General features: G+C 42.2%; 1 protein-coding gene across 3 annotated transcripts in view; it reads right to left on the reverse strand.

Annotated features, from left to right (window-relative positions):
* Positions 1–26,336, reverse strand: part of LOC144772966 (F-box-like/WD repeat-containing protein TBL1X) — a 952,308-nt gene that overhangs the window by 74,968 nt on the left and 851,004 nt on the right. For all 3 annotated transcript variants that reach the window (XM_078657676.1, XM_078657675.1, XM_078657677.1), the window contains one exon: positions 20,216–20,276. In XM_078657676.1, coding sequence (XP_078513802.1) covers positions 20,216–20,276 — 61 coding nt within the window. The remainder of the gene's footprint in view (positions 1–20,215; positions 20,277–26,336) is intronic.

Consider the following 26,336-nt stretch of genomic DNA (forward strand, 5'->3'; position numbering starts at 1 on the left):
TTTTTTCCTTTTCCTTTCTGCATCTTGTCCCAAATTCGTTTGACCTGAAGACACGACCAGGTCCCTGAATGTGTGCAGGGGGACGCTATTGATTGAATCAAAATGGCGGCTTCACACAAAGCTGACTCAAGCGTTTTCTGGTGGTTTCATAGTTGAGAGGCACTTCATCTGCAGTGGGGCGCCGAGATCCGGATGGCACCGAGGTGATGTCTAGCAAGTTGCTGTGCTTGTGTGGTCATCCTACAATGCTGAAACTCGGCGTGGGTCGCCCCATTAGCCTGTGAGATGGCGTCAGTAGCGGACTGATGTGCGAATAGGCCGAAGGCAGCACAACGCGCCAAGATCCGGATGGCACCGAGGTGGTGTCCAGCAACTTGCCGCACTGGTGTGGCCATCCTACAATGCTGCGCCGAAAGTCGGCGTGGGGCGCCCCGTTGGCCTGTGAGTTCGCGTCAGTCAGTGGGGGCTGTTTGAGGATCTGACTGCATTGGAAAGCAATGTGATGCTGTGCGTCGCCCCCAAGATGGAGGTTCCTCGGCTGCAGTGGGGCGCCCCTTGGTGTTTCACTCGCTATGCAGCTGAGTTGCGTGCGCACTTGTGGCGAATAGGCCGAAGGCAGCACAACGCGCCGAGATCTGGATGGCACCGAGGTGGTGTCCAGCAATTTGCCGCACTGGTGTGGCCATCCTACAATGCTGCGCCGAAAGTCGGCGTGGGGTGCCCCGTTGGCCTGTGAGGTGGCGTCAGTAGCGGACCGATGTGTGAATAGGCCGGAACCAGCACAAGGCGCCAAGATCCGGATGGCACCGAGGTGGTGTCATAGTTGAGAGTTCTGAGCAGCGCTTGTAACACTGTCTGAAGCTTATTTGCACCTGCTGCAGCTTCACTATTGCCCTGGTGTGGCCTAAGATCGCCCATGACATAGGCGGCCACATCCCGGGGTCCGGCGGAACTTTTTTCCTTTTCCTTTCTGCATCTTGTCCCAAATTCGTTTGACCTGAAGACACGACCAGGTCCCTGAATGTGTGCAGGGGGACGCTATTGATTGAATCAAAATGGCGGCTTCACACAAAGCTGACTCAAGCGTTTTCTGGTGGTTTCATAGTTGAGAGGCACTTCATCTGCAGTGGGGCGCCGAGATCCGGATGGCACCGAGGTGATGTCTAGCAAGTTGCTGTGCTTGTGTGGTCATCCTACAATGCTGAAACTCGGCGTGGGTCGCCCCATTAGCCTGTGAGATAGCTGTTCTTTGGATTTGGGCCTGGTCCACTAAAATGGCCCTGGGACACCTAAGAACTCGAACGCTCGATTTTTTTTTCCTTTCCTGTACATGCAAAAAAAGGTAAATGCCCGGTATGTTACACGCTTCATCTGCCACGATGAACTCTCCAGAGGAAACGAAAAAATATATAGTTGTGGTAACTATACCATGCATCGTCATATGGAGAGGTGGCACCAATTAATTATAGTGCTGCATAAAAGAGAGATTTGGAGGAGAACCCCTGACCTGCTAGTACATTCATCAAAGAAGTGGCACTGAGAGCTTCAGAGGCAAGGGAAACGGTCCCAAATATTTAGAAGAACTTTGGAAAGATTAAAATGACATGTTTAGATTGTGGTAAATTAATTTCATGTGGGCAGATGAGTGTTACTCTAATAAATACAGCATATGAACATCATCATAGTCGATGGCTGGTAGAGACATTTTGACTATATCCTGGACCTGCCCGTCCTCGCCCAAAATGGCGCCGGAATAAATGGGACTCGTAACTCCTTGTTGTGTACTGGTTGCAGAACCTTGAAATCACGAGATACGTATGCAGTTTTGAAGCACATGGCGGGCGGGGACGAGAATTGATTGAATATTTCGACATCCCTATTGATATTAAGTTCTGATGTGTTATTGATTACTGTACTGTTGAAAGTTCGAATTAACGTCACCCATGGTACTTGCCCGCAAATGTATATCTAGATAATTTTATTGTAACTGGCCCTGTCGTATTTTAATTATAAAATGTACGTCCACCGATTCCATAACTGTTAGACACCTTAGTTCTTGCAACCTAATGGCCCGCCCGTTACGTTCCTCTACAGTGTAAATGTCTACTCATCACATACGATTACAGTTTGCTCCGTGGCCGGCCCACGTGGTTATAGGCTCGTATTTGTATAATGAAATTTTCACAATAAAGGTTTTTAAAAGAAAACATGGTAGTAGTATATACATTGGTAAAGTTTGTAATAATAGTCACTGTTTTAGAATCATTAAAAGGCAAGTGAAATAAAGCAGACCAATTACATGAAGGGTAAAAGGTATAATACGAAGGAACGCAGTAAAGATAAATGGTCAAGGGCTGTTGTGTTTTCTATTCCTGCAACATAAAGTGATCGATAAGAATCTCATATTCAGGCGTATCGGCGACTAAGACAGCAGGTCGACCCTCTTTTGCTCAACGGCTCCATCATGGGACGAAGAAACGCTCTTTTTCTCGAAAAAAGAATATATTTTACTTGCAGGACAGTTGTAAAATTTCCGGGAAAGTACATTAGCCTGGAACATTATAACATATATTTAAGAAAAAATAATGTTCGGAAGTAATGAAAAGCGTAATTTTTAGGTCATATGAGCAAGCCTTTCATCATTACAATAAGAAAAGTAAAATGAACCAATGAAAAGTTTTATTAACAAGTCACATGACTTGTTATGCTTACGTTACGCGCTGCGCGCCCCGGATGACTTCCGGATGCGCTAACGCGGCGCGTCATATGACGCATTACGCGACAACGCAGGTCCAGAATATAGTCAAAATGTCTCCACCAACCAGCGGTCGGAACACAACCCCTTTCAGCAGGCTAAATAGTTCTGTTAAATGAGAACAGAAGGGACAGGCAACAAGAACCATCAGTGAAAGAGGGGAGGGCTAGTTCTTCTCTACCGGGTTACATTGGGGCGCTACCGGAACTGATCGAATTGGTAGTCTACAGTGTTTCTGGATGTTTCAGACTGAAGCTGGGGTTAGCATGAGAGCAGCATCATTTCGTAGCTCCGTCGTGGCCATTCCGCAACCAATCATGGCAGCCGCTCTTTATCGTTATTTTGGGCGGGGTGGGTGGCGGAGCCGAGCTGTTTTGCAGCCATCATTGTGTGGAGTTCAGTTCATCTCACTAGTTTTGTATTTGTCATGAGGGGTTGTTCCTAATGTTTCTATTTTAGCGAGGTCAAAAAGAGATCCCATTAGTGGCCTACTGATTTTGCTCGATTCCTTTTCTTTTTTTTTACACGATTTTTCGTTATCTGCAAAGACTAAACAGAGTATTGCGACTCTGTGTTTGTTTGTAAATAGAGAATGAACCAAAGAGAACTAATTCTAAAACAGTAAATACTTGGATAACAATCAATCAAATGGAGAGAGAAGCAGGCACGACGGATTACAACGGGGGCAAAGGCCTGCGTTAACTACCTTTCACTATCTGCAAAGAGAGAGTACTCCTAATAGAAATGAGGGGGGGGGGCACCATTCAAAGCAGATCAGTGTGCATAAACACGAAAATGTTTTCACTTACCACGTACTTGACATTCGACAGCTTATGATATTTGCTATTAAAAAACCATTGAAATTCACTGAAAAAACCATAGGTTATAGACCATATATAGTTAGGAATTAGCATTTACAAAACCTTGAAAATTCACTGAAAAAACCATAGGTTATAGACCATATATAGTTAGGAATTAGCATTTAAAAAACCTTATTTTACTCACACAAAACCATTGAAATTACATATATAGTTAGTTGCACTAACTATATATCGCGCACCTGCAATCCACTGCTGATGATGTCACATATTACATCATTCATGACATGGTCAGTGACATCACTGATGACATCACTGATGACATCTCAAATGACATCACTGATGACATCACTGATGACAACATCCAGTGACTGTATGTTTCTGTAAAGTTAAAATGTGTCTTACATATTGAAGAATGAGTGGAAGTATAAGTGTCTGGACAAAGGATTTAGTAGGTGCATGACTGAATGCATGAGTGAGTGATTAAATGTGTCTCACTGAGTGCATGGGTTAGTGACTAAAGTGTCTTAATTTGTGCATCATTATGTCTGTTGTTCTGTAAACTGCTGCATGTTTTGATCAGTAGCTATATAATTAACTATATGGGTTACTGATTGATTGTCCAAGTATTTGTATGGGAGACTGAGTGTGTGTGTGGCTGGCTGGGAGGTGTGTGACTCTGTGCAGATCAATGTGTACTTGTATCAATGATTGTATAACAAGGTAAGTATGTGTTAGTATATGTTTGAAAATGTAAGGTGCTCTATGTTTAACTGTATAGACAAGAAAATGGAAGTGTCATTGATTCTTTACAGGACTGACTAGGTGTGTGAGTAACTCCATGGATGAGTGGCAGACTGTGAGTGTCTGTATAGGTGTATGAGTGCATATGATAGTGTTGTAAAGATGAGTGATTGTATGTATGAATGATAGTATGGGTGAATGAGTGAAGGTGTGTGTAGACGTAGGAATCAGTGAGTGCGTATGTAGTAACTAGTATTGGTGTGTCAATGGTTTCAAAAATTATATTCTGTATTTAACACTGGGTGAAACAGAGGTTATATTAAAATGTGAGGAGATGCATTGTATTGTCATATGAATGATATCATCAGTGATGTGGTCATTGATGTCAAATGAGATGTCATCAGTGATGTCATCAGTGATGTCATTTGAGATGTCATCAGTGATGTCATCAGTGATGTCACTGACCATGTCATGAATGATGTAATATGTGACATCATCAGCAGTGGATTGCAGGTGCGCGATATATAGTTAGTGCAACTAACTATATATGTAATTTCAATGGTTTTGTGTGAGTAAAATAAGGTTTTTTAAATGCTAATTCCTAACTATATATGGTCTATAACCTATGGTTTTTTCAGTGAATATATATATATATATATATATATATATATATATATATATTCACAGAAAAAACCATAGGTTATAGACCATATATAGTTAGGAATTAGCATTTACAAAACCTTGAAAATTCACTGAAAAAACCATAGGTTATAGACCATATATAGTTAGGAAATAGCATTTAGAAAACCTTATTTTACTCACACAAAACCATTGAAATTCCATATATAGTTAGTTGCACTAACTATATATCGCGCACCTGCAATCCACTGCTGATGATGTCACATATTACATCATTCATGACATGGTCAGTGACATCACTGATGACATCACTGATGACATCTCAAATGACATCACTGATGACATCACTGATGACATCTCATTTGACATTACTGATCACATCACTGATGACATCATTCATGTGATGATACAATGAACCTCTTCAGACTCTAATATAACCTTAGATACACTCAGTGTAAACAGACACTCACAGACTGTCACTCATCCATGGAGTTACTCACACACCTAGTCAGTCTTGCAAAGAATCAATCACACCTCGATTTCCTCAACTATATAGTTATACACACCTTACTTATTGGAACATATAATAACACATATTTACTCTGTTATACAATCCCTGATACAAGTTCACAATAATCCATACAGCCACTCACACATTCACTGGCTCTTATGCACAGTTATTTATATATGTCAACTATCACATGTACTGTGTTTTACATATGTACTTACTTTGACATGTAGCACTGAGATATCCATTCACTCACCAATACACTCATGCACACAGTCAACCGCCCATACAGATGTTTCCACATGCACTTTTGAACCCATACATCTAGTGAATCAACTGCTCACACATCTATGCACAGAGTCATACACCTCCCAGACACCCACACACACACTCAGTCTCCCATACAAATACTTGGGCAACTAATCAATAACCCATATAGTTAGTCATATAGCTAATGATCAACACATGCATCAGATTACAAAACAACAGACACAATGATGCACAATTTAAAACAGTTTAGTCACTAACCCATGCACTCAGTGAGACACATTTAATCACTCACTTATACAGTCAGTCATGCACCTACTAAATCCTTCATCCAGACACTTATACATCCACTCATTCTTCAATATGTAAGACATATTTTAACTTTACAGAAGCATACAGTCACTGGATGTTGTCATCAGTGATGTCATCAGTGATGTCATTTGAGATGTCATCAGTGATGTCATCAGTGATGTCACTGACCATGTCATGAATGATGTAATATGTGACATCATCAGCAGTGGATTGCAGGTGCGCGATATATAGTTAGTGCAACTAACTATATATGGAATTTCAATGGTTTTGTGTGAGTAAAATAAGGTTTTCTAAATGCTATTTCCTAACTATATATGGTCTATAACCTATGGTTTTTTCAGTGAATTTTCAAGGTTTTGTAAATGCTAATTCCTAACTATATATGGTCTATAACCTATGGTTTTTTCTGTGAATTTCATTGGTTTTTTAACAGCTAATATCTGTAGCTGTAAAATGTATTCTTCTTTAAATCCAAAAATATATTTTATATGTTTATGAATAATTTTTTTTTTAAATATTTTTTTTTCTTCGTTCCCGCTTCGCGAATCGGGAAGCTTCCCGTTAGCTGACCTTGATGCCGCGAAATAGACCGCGAGCCGGTAAACGTTTCTTTACCGCAAGTGCCGCGTTAGAAAACAACATCGTGACGCCTCCCGTCCGCATGACGTTCCACGTTGTCGCTTGATACGTCATATGACGTGCTACGTTAGCGAACTGGTACGCGAAGCGAGTGCCAAAGCGCAGGTTTCTGGAAGCAAACAGGGAGGCCCTGCAAAGCGCTTAACGTAAACACAGCAAGTCATGTGACTTGGTAATAACACTTTTCATTGGTTCATTTCACTTTTGGTTTCCTAATGATGTAAGACTAGGTCATATAATCTAAAATGAACACTTTTGATTGGTTGAGAACTCTTGTTTTTCCCAAATGATGAAAATCCCTCCTTCTTTCCTCACTCTGACTTTCATCATTGTGAGAGAAAGACCCTTTGTGATCACTGAGCAATGGCTTCTTTAGTAGCTTCAGCTGGTGCTTCCCCACCACCTCCACCACATCCAAGGAAGAGTGGACCACCTGCTCAAGTTGTAATTCAACAAGAAGAAGAAGAAGAGGAACAGGAGGACGAGCACGAAGAGAGGCAGTTTTTGCCTGAGCAGCCCAAGACGTCTCACCGGAAAGAAAACTTCATTTGGCAATTTTTTAAAATTCCCAAAGGTCAGAAAAAAGTAAATGCAAGATACGTAACTTGCCTTATATGTCAAGATAGACTGTCCAGAGGGACCGACAAAAAATACAGTTTCGGAAACTACACAATGCATCGCCATATGACTAGGTGGCATCCTAACAACTACAGTGCTGCACAGTTTCGGAACGACCTAGATAATCTCCCTATTATGGCCAGAAGATCTGTTGTACCGGAAGTAACGGGACCAGAGGGCAGGGAGATGGTGCCAAATATACAAATGAGATTTGGTGAAGTAAAACACACCTGCGTATTTTGCGATGGATTCATTTCCTACGGAGAAAGAAGCATCACTCTGATCAACAGAGCTATTGACTATCATATGCAAGTTTGTCCGAAACGCCCAAAATAATAAATACTTCTTTTTTTTGTTTTGTTGCTCCTGTTGAGCCCTTTACAATGAATCGTTTTCATTGCCCCCTCCAAGAAAAACCCAAAAAAATATAAAACTGTTCCGAAAAATTCAAAAACAGTAAAAAAATGTTCAGAAAAATAAAAAAAAAAGTTCTTTTCAGAACTACCTCCCCGTTATTAAAAAATTGGTACAATATTTGGAACTGTGCCAACCTCTATTTCTCTTAGTTCGCTTCCTAGTTCGCTCGCTGGTACGCGAACTGGAAGCGAACCAAAAACAGTAAGTATAAGGGAAGGAAACACACACTTATGTTAAAAGAAAGACAGCTATAGGGGAGTAAACTAGAGATACTATTACCCATAATCCACTACTGATGATGTCACATATTACATCATTCATGACATGCTCAGTGACATCATCAGCAGAGGATTGCGGGTTTTTTGGCAACATGCCTTATCCACGGTTTAATAACGCTGCCTTTTGCTTTATATAAGTTTTCAAATTGTATGAAATATATACCAATAGGTCTTTATGAACCTTTAGGTAGTGCTTTTGTTCATGAGGTCTGGTCGCTTCCATACACATACAGATGTTTCAAAGATGATCAAGAAGTTTATCTGAATGGAGAGGAATGCACTGAGACGCCAGATCATTCACTAATGTGTAGGCACATACAGTTACACGATTCATGCAACAAACACCGACCAAATATGGCTTGCGTGTTGCAAGGCACGCCAGTTCCTGCTATCATCCCCACGTTCAAGTTGTTGGAAAATGGTAGTTATTTGATGCTCAATAATGAAGATTGTTCTGAGTTAATTAAAAGTATTCCTTTTATCGTAACAGTAAGTGAACGGGTTATTTGCTGCAGAAATGTTCTATTTCCTCCCACACATGAACATAGGGAGTTTTCAATCTGGCCACAAATACCAACCTTGGGACACGTTTCAACGGCATGACAAGAATAAGAGCTCTTTTGTCTCAGAGAGAGGTGGCCTTGAGTTCGGCCCGTGAAACTTTCGTACTTCACATAGCGAACACCCGTACACAGGTTTGCCTTTCAATTTCAGCAACATGTTTCCGACTATCTTTAACGCATCCTCCACAAAATCCCTGGCACACTTTTTTAAAGTTGTTACCAGTGGTCTCGTGACTTCATTTGAGAAAATCTTTGGAGTCATCCCTGCTCCCTTTCATTCCATTTTCTCCACTCTGGTTCGTGGATTGCATTTTTACTTGCATTACCAGCGGACGCTCTTGTGCTTTTTTACATTTTTAAATATGGATGTCCCTCCTATGCAACCTCCGACCCTGCAGCTGCTGACACTGTTCCGCAATCGCATGCTAGAATATTATGGCACAATGCCGTTGGCGATATTAAGCACGGCATATGGATTATCTTTTCGGTTCTCCTACTTCACCTGTGTCCAGCCTGTATTTCACTGCCTGACCTGTGATTTCGATTGGGCCATTGATTTGTGTCTCTGCGGACCGGTTTCTCCTGACGTCGACTTTAATCAGCTGATGACTCCTATCATTACTCACGAGTTGATTTGTCCTGGCGAAAGGATTATGGCTGTGGCATTGATGCATGGACTACTTGGTCCCTGGAATTTACTGGCGGCAGCACAGTCTTTCTTGGAACACAGCTTTCTTGAAAACCCACGAGCTGTCCTCTGATGGTGATAGAGGATCCGGTGCTGGGAGAGCACGTATGTTCTTTTCCGCTTTTAAATTGGATGGCTGAACTGTTTTCGGATGAAGACGGTGACTTCCTATTGGAGGCTGTTGCAGCTTATTTTGCATACACAGTTATGTCATAGACCTTTTTCATGTTTGATATGCTGAGTACTAGCATTTCATTGACAATTCATTGACTTATTTGTCAAGTTTTTATTATTTACCTTGCCTATTGGCTTAAGACTCGATAAAGTACTTGGCTGTTTTATTTTTCTTTAGCATTGAATTTTCCTAGTTTTTAATGCTTTACCTTGCGGACCGTCCACATATAAACTTGCAATCTGCTCTCATGAGATGGCACTTCTATTATCTTATTCAGTTCGTTTCCGGATCATGAGGAGGTGTCATCTAGGTCCTGGATATCTTTACACCGTGTTAAGTTAGCATGGGCTCATTACCGGTTTAAACGCCATTTTTCCTTTTTTGCAACTTCTGCACACGACACTTAGTTGTTGCTTTAGCTTTCCACCTAGTAGTTCATCGTGGTTTACATGAGAATAATATGTTATTGGTCTACTATCTGCTTTACTTGTTAAACTATATCTGTACAGCGAGTGCTAAAGTTTCAAGAACAACACGATACAGAATTGTTATGAGGTCTGATCTCCACGACTTCATACTCATAACATAAGTGCAACTTCTGCCAATTCTGGGCATGAGGCGGGTTTTATATTGCTTTGCCGAACACACATACACAACAGTTGATGCGGTTCACATGAAGAGAGAGCTGGTGTATGCTGATGTGATTCCTTCAAATCTAAGACACTAAAGTATGGACACGCCCTAAACCAACACAAAGAGACCTTCTTAGCAAATAATATAATATGTGTATTAGGGAGGGTGAGATATAAGCAGCCGCGGGCCGTGGAGGGAGTTACGATGGGGCAGGGAGGCGGGGAGGGGGAGAAGCAGGGTGGAGCCCTCTCTACCTTGCCCCTCCCCCTCCCCGCCTCCCTGCCCCACCGTAACTCCCTCCACGGCCCGCGGCTGCTTATAAGTGTTGCTAACTCTTATTCATTTACAGCATGTTAACATACTGTCACCATTCGCTTTTTATGTACTAGTAACTATGCTGGTAATTTTGCTACTGATAATATGTGTACTTGTATTCTCCACCCTGCTTCTCCCCCTCCCCGCCTCCCTGCCTCACCGTAACTCCCTCCACGGCCCGCGGCTGCTTATAAGTGTTGCTAACTCTTATTCATTTACAGCATGTTAACATACTATCACCATTCACTTTTTATGTACTAGTAACTATGCTGGTAATTTTGCTACTGATAATATGTGTACTTTTATTATCTAAGGTACTACGCCTGAGAAGACGGCATTAGTAAATAAACATTTCAAATACACATGTGTTCTTCTTAACTCCATGTTCTGGTTTCTAAGAAATATATAACGACCGACTGTTCATGAGTTCCACGTATCCTGAGGTACTATAAGTTCATATTCTGGATTGTCTAAACATTGAGAGTTTGTTATATCCAATGTGACACTGTACCTAGCTTGCTAAATAGTTTTTGATTACTAACGTGAGTTTTGGGACACCCTAATTCGCCGAGGTTCCAATCCTCTGTCCACAGTTCTGTGTGAGAACAGAAACCCTGCGACAGGGGCACCCCCGACCCTTGCTGGAGCTTCATCACACTTGCGATACAACTCCAGCAATGCGCCACCTTTACGGCACAGATACATCACGCATCTGTGCTGTTTTTGCCCCATGATGCGCCGCATTGTAAATGCAGCACACCATAGGTGACGGAACAGCGGCACAGAATGACTAACACATCCCTGGTGATGCGCCAGTCATCATAAATCTATCCCTATGCTTCTTATCTTGTTAGAGATGAACCGCCATATGTATCATCAAAGTTATTTGCATTTCCTAAATAGCGAACTTTAAGGAATAAATAGCGATTCTTTACCATTCCTAGTTTGCGATGAGCTATTTGCTAATTAGCCGAATGTAGCCCAATGAAGCCCAATGTAGCCCAATGTAGCCCAAAGATGGCCGCCAGACACACAAAAAAACAAATGTAGCCCAAATATCAGCCAGATGTAGCCCAACTATAGCCCAGTGACAGAATGACCAATCAGCTTCGCAAACCTCCGTTACGCGAAGCGGAGCGCTGTTACAGATATATATCTTTTTTTGAACGTTAATTTCTCAAAATCCACTGGAGCACATATATTGAGACCTAGCAAAGGCACATCGGGCTACCAGTCCCTAATATTTTGCCAAGTTTCGTGCAAATCCATTCAGCCGTTCAATTATTATTTTTATTATTTTTTTTTGCCCCGCGGGGCCCTTTTAAAACCTCCACATCAAACCTAGGGGGTCAGCGAGGATCTACTATGCCCCCTTATAGTTATTTCCCCCTTTGTTTTGACCTCCTCTTGTCTCTCGATCCTACCGAGAGACAAGATGGCGGCCGCTACGGACTGTTTGGAATGTTGACAGACGCCGGAGAACCAATCAGCTTCGCTTCACAAAGCTCCGTTGCGCGAAAAGTCCGCGAACCAGAGCGCTAACCGGTCCGCTGTTACAGATATATATCTTTTTTTAAACGTTAATTTCTCAAAATCCACTGGAGCACATATATTGAGACCTACAAAAGGCACATCGGGCTACCAGTCCCTACAATTTTGCCAAGTTTCGTGCAAATCCATTCAGCCGTTCGGGCTAAAAGTGAGGCCAACCGCCCTATGGAAAACTCAATGTTAAAAACACGTTTTGGGACCCCCCTTTTTTCTCGGCCCCCACTGGACGAACCCCCCCCAAATTTTCAAGGGCTGCTCAGAAACAAAATGTGCCATTTTCCTGAAAATTTCAGCCAATTCCGTCCACAAACGCCAAAGTTATTAGACATAGAATTTTCAAAAAACCCATAGAGAAAAAATCCTAACTATATATACCTACTGGCGACCGCCAGTAGGTAATATATATATGTATGTATATATTGTACATTTGAAAATAGCGTCGCAAAACAGGATGAAGTAATTCTGGATTACAATAATTAAAATATGTAATCCTGCATTTAATGGTATGTGATTGTTTCTTATTTAAAGTATATCAAATGAATGACAGGATATTGTTCCAATAATTTGGGAATTAATAGTCCCCTATTGAAAAAGATTACTATATATTGATTCTTCCTTACCACGTCGTGTATTTACAAGAATACCAAGAATGGCACATTCTGTACATCTATTGATGCAAAAATGTAACTGCCTAGATCTGCATTCTGAAGATACATTAGATAATAATCCGTAGTTCCCTAGATCAGTGGGTTCAAATCTGATTCTTTAATAAGTGGTTTTAACAAGGCTTCTACTCAAATTGACTGGGAAGAAACTTGAAAAGAAGCATTGATTTATAATCTCCACTTTATCCACATTCAAGTTGGATGGTCAAGTATCACCCTTGCATGATTTTGCCTAGTTAAGTTACAAAGTTACTTTGTCAAGGGTACCATCAAAAGGATGACTGCTTTGTGGTTAGTCGGTCACACACCACCAATAGAATGATTGAATCCTTCTCAGCTAACTGAATTATTCCTATATTAAGCTGTTCTATTCGGTATATGATTTCATTGTTCTTAAACTTTTGAAGTTCTTAACACCATCCCTCTGCACACATGTTTGCCGTGCCTTTACCATTCAGGTCAGTACTAGCCTTTAGAGTCCTGAAAAAGTCTCTACCTACACTCTCTGCCTCTCTGATTTGAATTGAAGAGAATATTATTTTGGCATCAGTTATTGCTACATTATACTCTTTAATGTTATTTAACTTTTGATTTCTAATATCTGATGGATCATCCTGCCAGGCTCTCTGAGCTTCTGAGATACGTTTTTATGTGATGTAAATGTGCCTGAACTATAGGTTCCTTTTCTTAAAAGTGGACACTTTGTGATTAGTTTTCCTAACCAGTGTATCCAGACGTGTGTTTGAGGAACTCTTGCATTCAACCTTTAGGCAAGTTTCTATAATTTTCTAGAGAGATACAGGGTTCTGCGGTTCTCATAAATGTCTCTAACATTTCAACATATAGTCCATTACCTTAATGCTGGATCTCCTCTACAGTTGCCTGGATAATGAATTGGGACTCCGTAGGCCATCTCAGCTAAATTTACTAAGCTCTTGTGCCTGATTTCACTTGTGAGGTTTTCAGATGTTAGAACTTTAGACTTTGCATGCAGGTTGTTTGCTTTTATGGGAATTCACATCTTTATTTTCAGAAGGACTATGTCTAATTTGGAAAGAAATTTTGTATTATCACACATTTTGTGATGTGACAATACAAGAGTCTACACAGCAGAATCCTGAGCAATGTCCTCTTCCTGTCAGCTCTTGATTTCTTTTGGCAAAGTCTATGCTCTTGTTTCATCTCCAACCTTTGCACAATAGGTCAGTTGGGTAACACAACAGATATGGTGTTTTTTTCAGGTTTGGGGATCACCAGGCATTAAGGTCACCACTTAATGATATGACCTGAGGGGCAATGCAGTTATTTGGATGTAGTGGAAGTCTTGTACACATTTCTTCAGCACATTCCTGCTAATTCTTTTACGTCTTTTGCTCTACTCAAACAAAGTTAGTTGGCATCGTACAGGAAAGATGTCCTGATGGCTACAGCAGGGCACTGTCAGAACTGCTGTCTTGTACTTAATAATGTTGGTGTTTATACGACAGCAGGGGATGTAAGAAAAAATGTGATATAATATGATCCCCATGGGAGACGTATAGAAACTCAGAAGGGATAGTGCCAGGGTGCGAGTCAGGGGGAATTGGCGAAATCTGTGTATAGAGGCAATCCCAAGATTAAACTGTTTGTTCTAACCCATGTTAAGGATGTGATAACCCGACAAAACTGGGGTGTACTTTAAATGTGGAACTAACTATAAAGAAACTATATAGACACCAAGGAATAGAAACGATAAATTATGTGTGCTTGTAATGCATTGTATGAGATATTGTGAGCCTGTTTAATGAAAAGATTTAAAATAAATAAATCAGTAATGCGGGCGTTCACAGGTATTTTTATTTCCCAAGGAGTATGAGGAAAAATGTTTCTTGAAATATCTTGACTTGTGAAAAATTCAATTCCAGGTTTGAGCAGTATAATACCTCCACACACTTAGTCAAATCAAAACTCCTTATCTCGATTCAGTAAGGAAAATCTGCATTGCAGCAAGATGCCCAGTGAACAATGGGACAGCCATTTAATAAGAATCATTTAATCTGTGAAGCTGGAATCACAGTGTGTAAGAAAATGAAATAAAACGTTTGAAAATAATTTACATATAACTCCATGTCTTTCATTTCTGGTGTAAATCCAATAAAATCACAGGTTCCCAGCACAATTCGTGGTGAACTTTCCAAAAGATGAATGGAAGCCTATATTCAGCCTCTGTACTATTTTGAAAGTGTGCTGAAGACCCGCACATGGAACCATTGTGTCAGCCGGGTGTCTCTCTCTTCCTTTTAGCAGTCTTGAAGGTATAGATATTGTGTTTGTGTTTAAAGCTCCCAAACTCCACGGCATGCTATACTTCCAGCAGGAAATCAAAGGCAGAAGGGTACACATTGAGGAGGGTTATCAATCACCACCATATTAAGCCCAAGACATACTTGCTCCTGGGCATTACCACATTTCATCAGGAACTTGTGGTAAAGAATGGTAAAAGCTAGTTGCATGAGATGTTAACAAATAACCAGCATGAAACATTGTTGGAAACATACTTACAATTGAAGGCCTTGAGGCAATGAGGTGTCTGATTTAAAAGGTACTGTGCTCCCCCGTAGATTGAAAACAATCTACAGATCAGAAGTAAAACTGAGGCTGAAGAAACAAATGTGTCTATATACTGAGAAATACATCCATGAAGCTGGGTAACCAGTATAGTTATTAGAAGAAAGTTGTTTGCTTAACTGCCCTACAACTTTGACCTTTAAATCCGAACAGCAAAAGCATTTTACTGCAAGGAAAGGGGGCTTCCAGCTGGCAGTATTGGAAGTGCAAGCCTACAATATACATTCACTCAAACTTCACTAATTCAAGATGGCCCCTTAGAGGGTCTCTCTGTATATTTTCCAAATATCCCCCTCAGATTTCACTGGTCTTAGTGAAAGATAAATATCTGTACTAATTGGGGCATTGTGTGATTAATAGGACTGCCTAACATCATCATGGGAACAGGCTGGAAGGATAGTTTCGGTTAATAATAAAACCTTATTCTACCCCACATACAGTGGTGTACAAAAAACATTATTTTTTTTTAACAGGCAAAGTTATCACTGGCTTGATGTAAAACCAAATATGACCTTGTTATCTAGGGCCTTTTACTTCACTGTTTTTTTAAAACTTTTGATAGCCCACTGGTGCCCTTGTTGGATAATACATACAATGAAGGTGTGTTTTGCTTGCTTCTTAAGTCAGGTAGTCACAAACATTGTTTTGAAACTAGTGTATCCACGTTGCAAAGTGAACAAAATAAATCAGTTTGATTATTTTGGATTCCCAAAACCAAACACTACCATTAAAGTATTGTTAGAAAGTGGTCCTGACCATCTTAGCCACCCGGAGGTTTAGCTTTTCGAACAACTAATTGTTGAGATTTTTCTGTGGGAGAGCCTCATACGTTGGAACTCACCCACAGTGAACTCATGATGAAAAAGACTGCATGTGGATTTTACCGGTGTCCCACTGGTGAGAGTAGGCCGCTGCGCTGCAGCCTGAGTAAAGGGCACTGGGCTGGTTACATGCAGACATGTTTGTACATGCGTGTGCACACATGTAGGGGCTGCGCGGGGAGATTCCTGGTGTGCGCAGCCCAGGAGAAGGTACAGATAGAATGGTGTGGCAGGAATTATGCAGAGTTGGATGATGACATGGAATAGGCTTTATACAATGGGAAAACACATGTAAGAGAAAGTCAGTGTGCTTTACTGGTTTCACTGAAGGAACACTCCATTATTCGCCTATGAAGATGGGGATCACAGGGTAGTTTCACTTCCCTAGGGCCTACAAATTCCAGACACGCACCAGAGTACACTGTAACTTATGTGAGAAGAAGTATTCTGCTGAGTCCAAAGCCATATCTGTACTGCTTGTGGGTCATCCAGAAATGTCATATTCCTCTGACTCACCTCATAACCAGAGCCTGGCTGGGTGTGACCCTGCGAGGTTGGATTAATGACCTTCCTCCCCAAACTGAAGCATCAGAGCCTAAGGTGAAGGTCTAGTCTCCAAGAGGGAGAGAAGGTGGGTGGTGTTGCAGGTTATCCATCCGCAGCTGTCACCCGGTGCCAGGCACCAAGCTGCTCTGGAGGGAAGGCAGCAAGGGGGGGGGGGGGGAGGGGGCTTTTCAGAGACTATGTGACATGAGACCCCTGGACGACGCCATTTTGAACGATTCCAGAGGTCTGGGCAGGAAGGAGGGAGCAGGGGCAGAGAGCCTTCCTGCCAGCCCCCTCCAATTTCTTTTAAAAGGGCTTGCACAGGAAGAGGAGCTCTCTCTGGGGTGTGGTCTGCTGAGGAAGACTGGTGTTAGAGCCTGGTGCCATGGGCAGTTGGAAGGAAGAACAGCCTGACTGTCCCAGAACCCTGAATTGCACCAGGAGGGGAGTCCAGGACCAATGAGCCGAAGTCTGGGCCTCTGCACGAGGAGAAGAGATGCCCAAGAGGAGAGCCAGGAGAAAGGCTGGCGCAGGGAGCCAATGACGAAAGCTGCATTCACCTTCTTTGAGACCAGGAGGGTAAAGGAAAGTGCTCCCAGTGGCTGGGGCTCACCACCAGGAGCAAGAAGAGGCCAAGATAATGAGAATGGGTCCTCTGGGGGCTGAGATATGCCCTCCAGTAGGTAGGCGACTCTTGACCTCTGGCCATACCCATGACGAAGCACTTGACTGGGCCCCCGGGGTGGGTTAGCTCCCGGGGCTGCCCCCACAAGAAGTCCCTGTGGAAATGCCCCAGCAGGGTGCCAGGAGCCCACCCTAGCCCCTGACAAAAATAGAGAAAGGAGAGCGCCATCGTGCCCCCCTGGGAATGGTGAGAGGGACCGGGACCCCCAACTCCGGGCCCCGCCAAAGTCGGGGAGCGCAGTCAAGCCCCACACAAGGAAGATAAATCAGGAGGCGCCATCGCGCTCCCCGTGAAACTGGCCAAGAGGGGTGCATGAGCCCACCCTGGCCCCCAACAAAAACAGAGACAGGGGAGCGACGTCGCGCCCCCTTGGGAAAGATAGGAGGGGCCTAGGACCCCAAAATCCGGGCCCGAAGAGAGCGGAAGTTGGGGGGTGCCGTCACACACCGCGTGAAGGTTTGGCCTGGGGCCCAGGACCCCATCTCCGGGCCCGAAGTCGTGTGGACCAGCCAGGGAGCGCCGTTGCACTCCCTGCAAAGATTGAACGTGGCCCAAGACTCCAACTCCGGGCCCCAGCGTGAAGGAAGAGGACGGGGGAGTGTTGCCACACTCTCCCGCAGCTGCTGGAAGGCGGGGGAGTGCGACAGCACTCCCCCGAGGACCCACCGAGCAGGACACAGCCTCCATCTCTGTCTGCAGGAGCGGGCAGACCAGAATGACAGCCTGGCTTCCGAAGCAGCACACAAGGGTGTTGGCCAGTCGGGGAGCCGGCAAGGGCAGCCGAGGTTGGGCTTCCCGTGCTACCCTCCAACATGCCTAACCAGCGGGGTGCCCGGAAGGGATCAGCCCCAGAGAAGAGACAGGAGCAGCCGGGAATCGGCTCTTCGAGCTGCAATCAACTCACCTGGGACCACGCCCCCCCAACAGAGGGCGGAAGCAGCATGAGGCTGCCTGCAAGAGAAGCACGGCTCTCCCAAAGCAGCGGGGGGAGGCACTGCTCTGTTATGCACCCACTGGAGAGAAGTTCCCCATAACGCTTTGCAGCGCCTGTAAAGGACTGTTTGAAAACATGCCCGTATTTCGGCTTGTGGTGGCCCCAGGAGGACGGGGTCACCACTAAATGCCTGCAAAGGTGCAGGGGGAGCTGCAGGAGCAACGCAGACTCTCCCAGCATGAAGTTGTTAAGTCCTTTCCTAAGACTATTGGGCACTTGAAAGAAATAACCCCTCAAGGGCTTAGCCAGGTAACAACAGCATTCTGTGGCTGGAACTTTTGTTCTTCAGCTGGGGTTGCGTTTGGGACTGCACCAAGGTATTGAAGGCTGAGCTGGGGATGTCTGGAGAAGGGAATCCCCTGGAGGTGGAGAGGTACAATTGCACGACAAGTGCATTTACCTACTGATATTTCTTATGAGGAACTGAAAGCCACATGTGTAAAGTGAGGTCATAAGCCAATCGGGGTTATGCTGCTGGACATTCCTGCTAGGGTGCCTGGCTGTATATGCTCAATCTTGTGATTATAATTGTGATGCCTATTTGGGGCTTTTATTGCAATGCCTTATAACTTATCAAGCATGATAAGTACTGTAATTTTAAGTGATGCTTAAACATGTGTTCTTGCTGCTGCATTAGGTGAAGAACAACCCAGACTCTTAAACCCTAAAATGTAGAGGTGTATTCTGTATGGTCAGTATGAGATGCTCAGTCAGGGTTATGTGTCACCATGGCAGGTGCCCATTTTAAATGCTTGTTGCGATAAAGGGTGTGGGTCGCCACTGGGATGGTGCCAGTGAGCAAAGCCCTCACTTCAGGTTATGTTCAACCTGCTGCATTGGGGGCAAGATGAAGTGCATACATGGGAGTGGTGGTACTAGACCCCACTTCTTACCCCGCAGGATGGGTGAAAATTTTACACAATGTCACAAAGTAATTCCAACAGCTTCTGTACATTGGTAAATTGTTGCATAGTATTGAGTAGTATGTGTGTGTAATAAATGTACTCTTCCTTTTATAAAGCAAAGCACAGGCCGTACAATCAATTTTTGAGTGTTTTTCCTGCGTACTGGTAAACGGCGATTACTAGCCCTGCACCACTTACCTTGAGTAAGCCTTAGACTGCTCTGCAATGCTACCCTCCGAGGGTCAAGCGCTACAATGGGGTGTTTAGTTCCCAGTGAAGGACATATGTAGTCATGTTATTTGTGCAGGCATCACAGATAATGCCTCGTTTTCCAACAAGTATAGACTGCAAATTCGTTGACTTCCAGTAATGAACAGTAACACTGAATCACACTTTTATGTCCAACACAACCATAAAAAATATATTTCCGGAATTCGGGAGGAGTGGTGATGGACTCTAAAACAACTGTCAGTTAGTAATGTCCAATCTAGGCCAAATTTAGACAGCACAACAAATGATGGGTGGAATGACTGAATTGCGAATGGTATGCCTAACGTGGGGGGCCATGGGATAGCTGTGCAATAGGACTCAAGCTGTATTCTCATTGATGAGGCCCAAAAAGGTACAGTTGCTTTTGTTCATGTGTAGAGGGGGCGTGGCCTGACAGTTCACACTGGATAGGAGCTATTGGAGCACTGTCAAGGCTGAATTGATTAAGATTGGTCCTTGACTGATGTGACACATTGAGCAAAAAATAACAGACTGCACTACTACTGAGAGTAATTACCAGTGGCTGATAATTGCTCAAGTATTCCACCTATCACATTTTTGTTATTCTCAATCTATTAAACACCCAACTATCACATTAAGAGTCTTCCTCATCCCATTCCTCACTATGCGAGTACCCACCCCCATACTGTACTGATTGTGATATGGAAGAGTATAAAAAGTAGTCATGACGATGAGTGAAATGCATTTGGGGCATTATACCTACTTTGCCATATTCTACTTTGAAGTAAATCTATGTGAAATATGCTTCCAGATGCTACAAAAAAACATTTAGATAGATTACCTGAGTGGAATGGGAACTGCTGCTTAGCTTCTCCCGTGTGAGCATCCCAGATTATTGTTGTCTATTTGAAAGGGCAAAAAAATACATTATTAATTTTGTACATTTATAACCTCTCCACACATCCGATATTTGATTTGGTTTCTAAGAGGCTTTGCTTATACTGTATTTCTTTCTGTGGTTTGTGCCATGTTAGTCAGAAGACTGACTTCACCCTCTAACTTTGAGATGCTGCACGTAGGAAACTTATGATACAATACTGCCAGCTAAATGATGCATTTTGCAACAGAGATTGTGGGAGCTTCTGTGCAGAGACAGTAATAGTACAGAAAACTGAAAAGAAGGACATAGTGCAGGGCTGTGGCAAGGGGGGGGCAAGATTAGGTATTCATTTCTAAGGTATGATTTCCAAACCGTTTCCTATCCATTGACAAAGCCCCAAAGCTCTTTCCAGTCACTCGAGCAAATAGCTACTCTGTTGTGTATGTTTGGAAGAGCTTTGGACGAGGTGTGGCCTATGACTTATATATCATTGAGATGCTTCTTTAATTTCAGGCGAATTTTATTGAGCAATTTTTCATAAGCAAATGAACAGAGAAAAAAGGACAATCAGAGGATACAAGGGTCCAATTTAAGGTATACAGTTGGTGTTTAGAGTCCAGAAGGGTTGATCGGGACCGGAGGGTCTAGATTACAGGGCAAAATCCAGGTAGCAGATGGTAAGTGAGAGAAAAACCACATATGGAGATTAGATAATCCCATAGGAGGCATGATATGGCGTGAAATTAGGCGATATAAGTAAAGTAAAAGAAGCAAGATAAAAGGGAAAAGGAGGGGCACTAGTAGGTATAGAGACAAAACACATGTATCAGAGTGTAAAATTCAAGGTGGTCCTAATACATATAAGTGCAGGTGCATTCCAGGTCATATGCTCTACTCAATCCAATAATTCAATTCAGGATTTTGGGAGGAGGTGGTATCGGTTCTGAATATCTCTCATATGTGTACCCATGCGAGAGAGGGCAGATGTACAGGAGTATAGGGGGTGGGAAAAAGAGAATTGCGGTGGTTTGGAAGGGGCAAAATAGTTATTAAGGGAGTTCCAGATAGATGTATTGCGTATAATCCCCAGGGAGTTTTGTAATGAGGTGTTATCTGCCCCGCTTAGAGAAAGGAGATCCAGTTTATCCAGGGGCGGAAGGAGATGGTGACTGTGTTCTTCCAGTTAGTTAAAATAAATTTGCAGGCAGCAGTAAGAAGGATATCAATTAATAGACTGTTGTTGCGGGATCTGATGTTCAGATCTAAAAATCCCTTCAGTAGTGTTAAAAGCGATAGCTCCAGAGGGACTCCGCAGATAGAGTGTATAAAGCTAAACACTAAATATCAAAATGACCGACCGCTCTACCGTAAAAGAGAAGGTGAGGGAGACCACCCATAGGGTCATTACAGTTCCAGCAACTTTGAGTCTCTCTTAGGGAGAGTTTATAAAGGCGTGCCAGGGTCCAGAAGGTCCTGTGTAGTAACCAGAATTTCGTCTGTGCAAGGGAGGGGGGTATTTTATATGAGACCACTGACCTCCAAATCTGGTGTCAAGATTGTGACGTAATCGTTTCGTTGGGGTACCATTGAGCTTGGAGTCTAGAGGATGTGGTGGAGGACTTTGGTTGTATAAGATGATAGAGCTTGGAGGCCTGGTGGCCGGATTTATTAAAGGAGCAGGTCCTGTGTCCATCGAGATGTGAGCAAGGCCCATAGAATGTGCTCCAGACTTTCCTTAGAAGCGTGTAGAAGCATCTTACACATGACGAACAATGTGAAAAGGAGTTTGAGGGATGGATTGGCAGTTTTCATATGCAAACCACAGCACCTATAGACTAGGATCAAGATGGCTACAATACTAAATGTTGATTTTAGTATCAAGAGATTCAAATGTTTGGATGCTAAGTTAAGTAAACCTATTAATGACAGGGGTTCAACCTTTTAAAGGACAACAGGCAATGAGGCATTATGGCACGTGGCATCCATCTTGGAGAAAAGAGGAACAAACATGAACACACTGTTATACAGTCGACAATATGTCATAAATAGAATACAGAAGTGCATATAATGGATGCATTTTTAAGCAATTGTTTATATGGGGTTTTTTTCACCAAAAACACAATGGTTAAATTAATGTTATAATTAGGTGAATTTTTCAGTGTGAACATTAATATTTTGAACTGAACAAAATCACAGAATTTCACAAGTTATAGTTAGCAGCATTAACTATAACTTGCGCACCCTGCCATGCATTGCTTCGGACCTCATATATAACAACACTCATGACATGCTCTACGACTTCATTTATGGTATCAATGATGACATCATCCGATGAGTGTGCTCATTTGTTTTATAGTTTAGATTGTGGCAGATAACTACCGTATTGCTTTTCCACTTAATTGTGTACAGTTTGGGTCCAGATAATGGGTGTAAGTATTTAGAAAACACATGTACTCCTAACACACCATAGCTGTGTAGATGTTTTGAACATGTTTTAAATCTTTCAATTCAAGAGTAACTCTGTGTACAAGTGACAGCTGACTCATGTTCATTATGCTCCACATAAGTATTTTGGCAATGCAGAAAGGTTTCAAGCAGGGCAAAGAATCTACATACTACACTATGTATAGGAAGTAGCCTTGAGTTATTGAAGAATTGTCTCAGCATGACAATTTCTACCTAAAACAGAAGACTGTGCACAAAGGTACTAACCAATGTCAGGTGCTTGTTTTGCTTCAGAAGATGGGCTATCTGTAAAGTCTTTAAAGTATGAATGGTGCAGGTAGTAGAATGTTTACCATCTTCAGATCGTGGTTATCGTTAGCAAATAGTGTATTTTTTTTACAGCTGTTGCATAGAGTATGTACTATTCTTAGTAGATATGTTTTAAAAGTCTGTGGTGAATTTCTTATGAAAATGTCAGCGTTTGCTAACAGTGTGGTATTAACCTGTTGCGTGCGTGCGCGGCCAACGGCCGTCGCGAGCACTACCTTCGTAGTGCTACGCACGTCCGTTGGCCGACACGGCCCAGCCCACACATGGAAGTGTCCGCATTGCGGCAAAGTCTACGCCACGGTAAAAGGGTCAAATAAATTCCCTCTATAGAGTAAACACTGTTTACAGTACTTGATTCTCTACTGATATCAACTTCATTTCTTAGTGTATGTTTGGTGTGTGTCAGGGATTTGATATAGATAAAAGCTGCCCATAGTAGGGCATTTGTTTTGGAATTGGTATTCACTATTTTGCCTTTCTCTAAACAGTTGTATATAGATTTAACACCATCTTCAATGAGAGTTTCCCATATGTCTGTGGTTGATTGTTAATGTGAACTATGTTAGATGTAAACCATAGCAACGTATACAGCAATATGTGGGAACACAAAGCTTGGATGATGTCATCTGAGATGTCATTAGTGATGTCATAAATGTAATAGAACATGCAACAAGTGATGTAATATGTCAGGTCATAAGCAGTGCAGTGCACGGCGGGGGCGCAAGTTATAGTTAGAGCTGTTAACAATAACCGGTGAATTTCTGTGGGTTTATTTAGTTCACAATGTTAATGTTCACACTGACAAATTCACCTAACTGTAACGTTAATTTAACGTTTGATTTTTACAAGTGAATTTCAAAGGCTTTTTTTCTTTTTTTTAAAGAAAATTAATAATTTTTGGGAGTGTATGTATCGTATCGTGATTTTATAATACATGTTGGGTTCTGACATTATTTTAGTAAAATATATTTTTTATTGTAACAAACAGGATATGGTTCACGGTTTGCAAATTCTTTGTAAAATGTGTGTATTAAACAAATGATTACTCAAATGAAACTGTTTATTTGCTCAGCTATTGTAACTCTTATATATCAAGCCATGTCAAAAGCAATCCTTTTTGAAGTGTCATTACCCTTGCAACAACAGGTGTTCATAGTACGATGTTTAGAGGGACTGGGATCTCTGCTGAGACCTCTCTCTGTAATGATATGGGTGCATAGTAGGATGTGTAGAGGGACTGGCCTCTCCTTTCAGACCTCTCTCTCAAATGAACGGTGTGTTGTAGTTGGGAGTGGGAAGGGACTGCCCTTCCCTTTTAGCCCTCTCTCTCATAGATGATGGGTGTGCATAGTAGGCTATGTGGAGGTACTGGCCTCTCTGCTGAGACCTCACTCTGTAATGATAGGTGTGTATTGTAGGGTGTAGGGAAGGACAGGGCCCTCCTTACAGATCTCAAGCTCAGATGATGAGTGTGCGTAGTAGGAAGTTTCAACAAGAAATAACTCTTTTCTCACAACTCTTCTCAAACCAATGAGCATAAATAGTAGAGTCTGATCAACACTATCTCTAGTAAGACTCAATCAATCAATCAGTAAGACTCCTTCATACCGTAACAAGTGTGCATAGCAGAGTGCATTCAAACATCGCCTTCTTCTTCCTACTTTCTAAATCCCTCGAAAGTATTGCGAGATTGTGACATTTAGAACAAAAAAAAAGATTTAACCTAATCATTATAGTACTAATCTCTCACACACTTCCTTTAAAAAAATAAGGACCACAATATGCATTCATACTAATAGAGGGTATTGAGAACTCATCTACTACCAATTTTTGCTATTCACAATCCTGCAAGAGTTCCTCAAGATCGTAAAAATTAGTTAAAAACAATATACATTTAATATCTTTACAGAAGTTATCCCTTAGACACCTCCTCTCTAAATCTAGGGGGACAGCATTCCTTTCTGCTGCCCCCTTATTAAGCTTTTTAACTCCATTTCCACACCTCCAATATTTCACAGTAAACAGTAATGGCGACCATCTCATTTGTAACATTCCAACAGCCTGCCAATCAGATTGCTCACTCTCGCAAGACTCACTGGAGCCTCTCGCTCCCATGACAGCGAAAAGGCTCATGGGAAAAATTGGCTCTCAACCAATCACAGGCCTCCATTTTTGATCTTGCACTGTATCGGGATGCCTGCAGGACTTTTGTCAGCCCAAATGCTAAAATATACAATTATCTTTTTGCGCTTAATGTCTCAAAAAGTAGTGAATAGATTTACACCAAATCAAAACTGCGAACCAAGATCTAGTTTCCGGTCAAATTTGATGCAATTCTGTTCAGAGTTTTCTGCTAAACCCTGTCTTAAAGAAGTCTATGGAAAATAAATGGGGATTTTGAGTTTTGGTACCCCCTTTGTTTCTCGGCCACCACATGACAGATCACCCTTACACTTTAAAGGAAGGAGCTGAGGTGAATGAACTTCTTGGGAATGTTTTGTGATGACACACACACATATACCCAGGGGTATGCTTTAGCAGAATATACTACGTGCCTCACACTTGAGTACAGTCTGTTCTGTATTTTCATTGCAGCAATTTTGACAGCATAAGAACTGTGTAAAAATGTACTGAGAACCTTAAAAAAGCATGTAAGAGATCTCTGAAAAAGGGTCTTACAACAATTCTCAGATTAATACAAGATCACAAAAGGAGCATCCTGAAGCATCTATACGGTATATGATGCAGGACAGAATCAAGCTTTGCTAAGGCGAACATAGGAGGATCAACTTCCTGCTGCTCCATCCATTATACCCATGGTCAAGCGGCAAAGTAAGGCATTGATTCAGATTACATTAGTTTATATGAATTCTGAAAATTATTTGCACATTCAATTTGGAAACTTTACATCATGGTGGGCTAAATGATGACACAGAATACAAAAGATTGTTGTACAAAGGTAACTATAAAGTAACATGAAGACAGACTTTGATGTTGGGATGAAAGCGGCAAATATAAAAAGTAAAATCGGGTACTCTGTTCTTTTTTCCACAGTGGAGTTTTCATCTCGCAATAGAAATTGACTGTTTGTACAGTTTGGATGCCAAATGCTTCTGAAGAAGTGCTAAGCACAAAACTCATTGCGCACAATATACTCAACCACAAGGTTTTGTAGAAAAGAAACTGAAGTGAAAGCCCAATGAGCTGAGAATCGAATTTCCTTATTATAAACCGAAATTTGCATTTTAACGATCTGGTATCCACGAGCACATGTTCTGATGTGGACAGGGGTTGGATTTATGGTGGA

This window comes from Lissotriton helveticus, chromosome 8 (genome assembly GCF_964261635.1).
Source record: "Lissotriton helveticus chromosome 8, aLisHel1.1, whole genome shotgun sequence".
Lineage (NCBI taxonomy): Eukaryota > Metazoa > Chordata > Amphibia > Caudata > Salamandridae > Lissotriton > Lissotriton helveticus.